The sequence below is a fragment of the Ammodytes marinus genome, assembly GCF_949987685.1.
Source record: "Ammodytes marinus genome assembly, contig: scaffold_501, whole genome shotgun sequence".
Lineage (NCBI taxonomy): Eukaryota > Metazoa > Chordata > Actinopteri > Uranoscopiformes > Ammodytidae > Ammodytes > Ammodytes marinus.
Window position 1 is genome coordinate 5,001 of NW_027648420.1, and position 5,000 is coordinate 10,000.

General features: G+C 40.8%; 1 protein-coding gene across 1 annotated transcript in view; it reads left to right on the plus strand.

Moving 5' to 3' along the window:
• Nucleotides 1–5,000, plus strand: part of LOC307270579 (HEAT repeat-containing protein 5A-like) — a gene marked incomplete at both ends in the record, with an annotated part of 14,066 nt that overhangs the window by 1,978 nt on the left and 7,088 nt on the right. The window contains 7 exons of the mRNA XM_080054463.1: nt 1–106; nt 864–1,042; nt 1,397–1,465; nt 2,010–2,189; nt 2,646–2,865; nt 3,475–3,579; nt 4,779–4,910. The exon at nt 1–106 is cut by the window's left edge and continues 134 nt beyond it. Of these exons, the coding sequence (XP_079910589.1) occupies nt 1–106; nt 864–1,042; nt 1,397–1,465; nt 2,010–2,189; nt 2,646–2,865; nt 3,475–3,579; nt 4,779–4,910 (991 nt within the window). The remainder of the gene's footprint in view (nt 107–863; nt 1,043–1,396; nt 1,466–2,009; nt 2,190–2,645; nt 2,866–3,474; nt 3,580–4,778; nt 4,911–5,000) is intronic.

A 5,000-nucleotide genomic window follows, 5' to 3' on the forward strand; every position in this document is an offset into this window, starting at 1 on the left:
TTTGCTGTGCAGTGTGTGTGTCGCATCATCACACAGTGTGAGAGCGCAGACCCGGCCCACTTTGACATGGTGCTGGCGCAGGAAAGACGCCTGCACGAGTCCACTGGTAAGGGAAGGAATTATTATTTTTGATTTCAATTTTTTTTAATTTGTTTTAAATCTAATTAGTATTTAATTTTTTTATTTATTCGTTTTTTTGCATATTATTATTATTTTACTGCTTTTATTAGACAGTTTGTAGAGACGAAATGTGTCAGAGAGGGGAATGACATGCAGAGAACGACCCGGGCTGGATTCTAACCCGGGTCTGCTGTGAAGAGGACTGAGACTCAACTCTTTGCCCCATTTCTACTCTGTCTCTCCAAATCTGTCTAATAAAGCCAAAGAAGTCAAAAAATTATCTTAAAATTCTGAAAAAAAAGTTAAAAGTAAGTAAATTAATGTAAATTGAAGTAAAGTGAAAAAAATTCAATTCTTGGCTCTCTGGTGTCCATGTCCTTCATGGCGGGGACGGACCACAGTGAGCCGCTACGATTGGCCGGTCTAAAATAAATTTAAATTAAAATTTAAATTTAAATTTAAATAAATAAAGTAAAATAAAATATAACAAAATAAGAACTAAACTAAACGAAATGAAACAAAACGAAACGAAACGAAAATAAAAAAATAAATACATTTTAAATTAAATTAAATTAAATTAAATTAAATTAAATTAAATTAAATTAAATTAAATTAAATTAAATTAAATTAAATTAAATTAAATTAAATTAAATTAAATTAAATTAAATTAAATTAAATTAAAACTAAACGAAATGAAATGAAGAAAAAAAAAAAAAATTAAAATGTATTATCTCCATTCCCAGACTTCCTGGTCCTCCATCTTGGCTCTCTGGTGTCCATGTCCTTCATGGCGGGGACGGACCACAGCGAGCCGCTCCGATTGGCCGGTTTGGAAACGCTGCTGCTCATCATCAGACGCTTCAGTCACATTCCAGAGCCTGAGTTCCCCGGGCACGTCATACTAGAGCAGTACCAGGCTAATGTACGCTGTCTGTCTGTCTGTCTGTCTGTCTGTCTGTCTGTCTGTCGGTCTGTGTATCTGTCTGTCTGTCTGTCTGTCTGTCTGTCTGTGGGTCTGTCTGTCTGTCTGTCTGTCGGTCTGTGTATCTGTCTGTCTGTCTGTCTGTCTGTCTGTCTGTCTGTCTGTCTAATTTAATTATAAAATTAATACAGTTTAGTGTCGGCTCAATTGCAATTTAAAATTAATTTAATCTCGGTTGTTGATTAAATTGTTATTGTATTGTGTGTGTGTGTGTGTGTGTGTGTGTGTGTGTGTGTGTGTGTGTGTGTGTGTGTGTGCGTGCGCGTGCGCGTGTGTGTGTGCGTGTGTGTGCAGGTCGGAGCTGCTCTCAGACCAGCCTTCTCAGCCGATGCTTCTCCTGACGTCACCGCCAAAGCTTGTCAGGTAATCAATAATGATTAGTTCATATTTCATTTATTTATTAACTTTTATCCTATTTTTTCCTCATTTTTATCTATAGTCAAATGTTTTTCATAATTTCTATTAATATTACTTTTATTATTATTAGATTTTATTCATTTGAAACTGTTTCAAATGTTTGTTTTTTAAATACTTTATTTGGGGATTTTTTTTTTCAAAGAACACACACAAAACCTGGTTCAAATATTTTTGTCAAAAAAAAAAAAAAAAAAAAAAAAACGTAAAAACAAAACAAACTAAAAAAACCATACAAAAAAACGCCTTTTTTTTTACAACTTTTACGGACGAATAAGTCGGCAAATTGGTATGATTTTGATTATGTAACCTACCATGACCTTTAACCCCTTCCTCTCTCCCCTGTCTAGGTGTGCAGTGCATTGTAAAGCTCTTTGTGACCCTGTCTGTAAAAAGTGCTATATAAATACATTTAACTTACTTCCTTACTGTCTAGGTGTGCAGTGCATAGTAAAGCAGTTTGTCAACCTGTCTGTTTTTCCTTCCTCTCCAGGTGTGCAGTGCGTGGATAGCCAGCGGTGTAGTGAGTGACTTGAGAGACCTGCGGCGCGTCCACCAGCTGCTCGCCGTCTCATTGGCTAAAGTCCAGAGTGGGCGGGACATGTCCAACCAGCTCTACAACGAGGCCACTGTCACCATGGAGACACTGGCTGTTCTAAAGGCCTGGGCAGAGGTGGGCAAGAGTGTTTTAGAAATAAATAGATTTTGGGGTTTTACATTTTTTTTAATTTAGTCTTGTTCGGGTTTAAAAGAGAACAATTTTTTTTTAGACCAAATAAATACAGTTACTTTCTGAAGGTAAAGAAAAACTGATCCGAGATCAAAGTCATACATTTTATATAGAATATATAAGAATACAAGACTTGGATATTCTGTAAGATTGAAGTTGTAAATTAACAAGACATCAAAAGAAATCACAAAATTAAATGGAAAACATGGATATTCTCTGAAATAAAATAAATAAATATAAGAGATTTACGATCAAGTCATACATTTACAGTAAAAAATCTCCAAATGCATACATGTGGTCCCTCGTTGTAGAGAAATTATTTTCTGAGTATGCGCCCATAAAAATGTGTATTTAAACGTTTTTTTTCCATATTATAAACCTCAACACATTTTGTTCTAGGTTTACATTGTGGCCGTTCAGAGGAGCAAACCGACGGAGAGTTCTGATAGGCGGATAGAACGGCCCAATGAGAAGCCAGGGTCTGAGTCAGAAGGGGCGGGGCTACTGAAGCTAGTCCAATCAGATCTGAGCACACTGAGTCGTCTGTGGCTGGCAGCGCTGCAAGACTACGCTCTGTTAACCCTACCACAGGAATACGCATCACAGCTACCGACAGGAGGTATTAACTGTCTGTCTGTCTGTCTGTCTGTCTGTCTGTCTGTCTGTCTGTCTGTCTGTCTGTCTGTCCGTCCGTCTGTCTGTCTGTCGGTCTGTCTGTCTGTCTGTCTGTCTGTCTGTCTGTCTGTCTGTCTGTCTGTCTGTCTGTCTGTCTGTCCGTCCGTCCGTCCGTCCGTCCATCTATCTATCTATCTATCTATCTATCTATCTATCTATCTATCTATCTATCTATCTATCTATCTATCTATCTATCTATCTATCTATCTATCTATCTATCTATCTATCTATCTATCTATCTATCTATCTATCTATCTATCTATCTATCTATCTATCTATCTATCTTTTCCAGTCTTGTTCTGTTTTTTAATCAAAGTAAAAGGCTCATTGTGTTGAGTATATAGAGCCATTTGGCAAACGAGACCATCAGTGCAAAGAATGCTACTTTTATATAGTTTTTCTTAATGCCTTTGTCATGGGTATACGCTCACCCAGGAACAACAGCTGGCGTGGTAAAAACACTACCGCTTCTGTCCAAAGGGGGGCGCTAGATTGAACACAAAATGAAAGTTCCTCGGAGCACCTTAAAGCTAAATTATATTTTTTCTTCCAGGTGGTTCTTTCTACACGGCAGAGACGGTGAAACAAGCCCGAGTTCACTACACCTCGTCCTGGGCTCCGATCCTCCACGCCACCGCCCTCTGGCTGCACAGCACAGGTCAGCACTGTGTGTGTGTCTGTGTGTGTGTGTCTGTGTGTGTGTGTGTGTGTGTGTGTGTGGGGGGGTGTGTGTGGGTGGGTGGGTGTGTCTGTGTGTGTGTGTGTGTGTGTGTGTGTGTGTGTGTGTGTGTATGTGTGTGTGTGTGTGTGTGTGTGTGTGTGTGTGTGTGTGTGTGTGTGTGTGTGTGTGTGTGTGTGTGTGTCTGTGTGTGTGTGTGTGTGTGTGTGGGTGGGTGCGTGGGTGGGTGTGTGTCTGTGTGTGTGTCTGTGGGTGTGGGTGTGGGTGTGTGTGTGTGTCTGTGTGTGTGTGTGTGTGTGGGTGCGTGGGTGGGTGTGTGTGTCTGTGTGTGTGTGTGTGTGTGTGTGTGTGTGTGTGTGTGTGTGTGTCTGTGGGTGTGTGTGTCTGTGTCTGTGTGGGTGTGTGTGATATCTGTAATATAAGCCAGGTGTGTAGGAGAGGGAAGTGTTATACCCAAAACATTTGTGAATTCCTGAACACTTTCTACTTTGCAAAAACGTTGCAGTACTAGACTTTCCTGTAATGGAAAAGCACCATATGTTGTGACTGTAGGGGCGACTGTGGCTCAGGTGGTAGAGCGGGTCGGCCAATGATCAAAGGGTTGGAGGTTCGATCCCCGCCCTGCCACTTGTGTCATGGTTGTTGTGTCCTTGGGCAAGACACTTCACCCACCTTGCCTCGTGTGAATGTCGATAGTTAGCCTGCTGCTATCGGTGTATGAATGTGTGTGTTAATGGTAACGTGGGAATGGGAACAGGAACAGGTCTCCCTTGAAAAAGAGTCTACGGTCTCAATGGGATTTACCTGTATAAATAAAGGTTGAAAAAATAATAAATTGTCTGTGTGTCTGTCTGTCTGTCTGTCTGTCTGTCTGTCTGTGTGTGTGTCTGTCTGTCTGTCTGTCTGTCTGTCTGTCTGTCTGTGTGTGTGTCTGTCTGTCTGTGTGTCTGTCTGTCTGTGTGTCTGTCTGTCTGTCTGTCTGTCTGTGTGTGTGTCTGTCTGTCTGTCTGTCTGTCTGTCTGTCTGTGTGTGTGTCTGTCTGTCTGCCTGTCTGTCTGTGTGTCTGTCTGTCTGTCTGTCTGTCTGTCTGTCTGTCTGTGTGTCTGTGTGTGTGTCTGTCTGTCTGTCTGTCTGTCTGTCTGTCTGTCTGTCTGTGTGTCTGTGTGTGTGTCTTTCAGGTTTTGTGATGTCAGATGACGGGCCTCTGCACCTGTCCCGCCCGGCGACGCCCACCTCGATGGGTCAGACCTCAGGAGGCGGAGCTAAGAGCCCAGAGGACGTCAGCGCAGACAGACTCAACCTCATACTGGGTCAGACACAGTTTTATTTTTATTTTATTTTATTTTATTTTATTTTATTTTATTTTATTTTATTTTATTTTATTTTATTTTATTTTATTT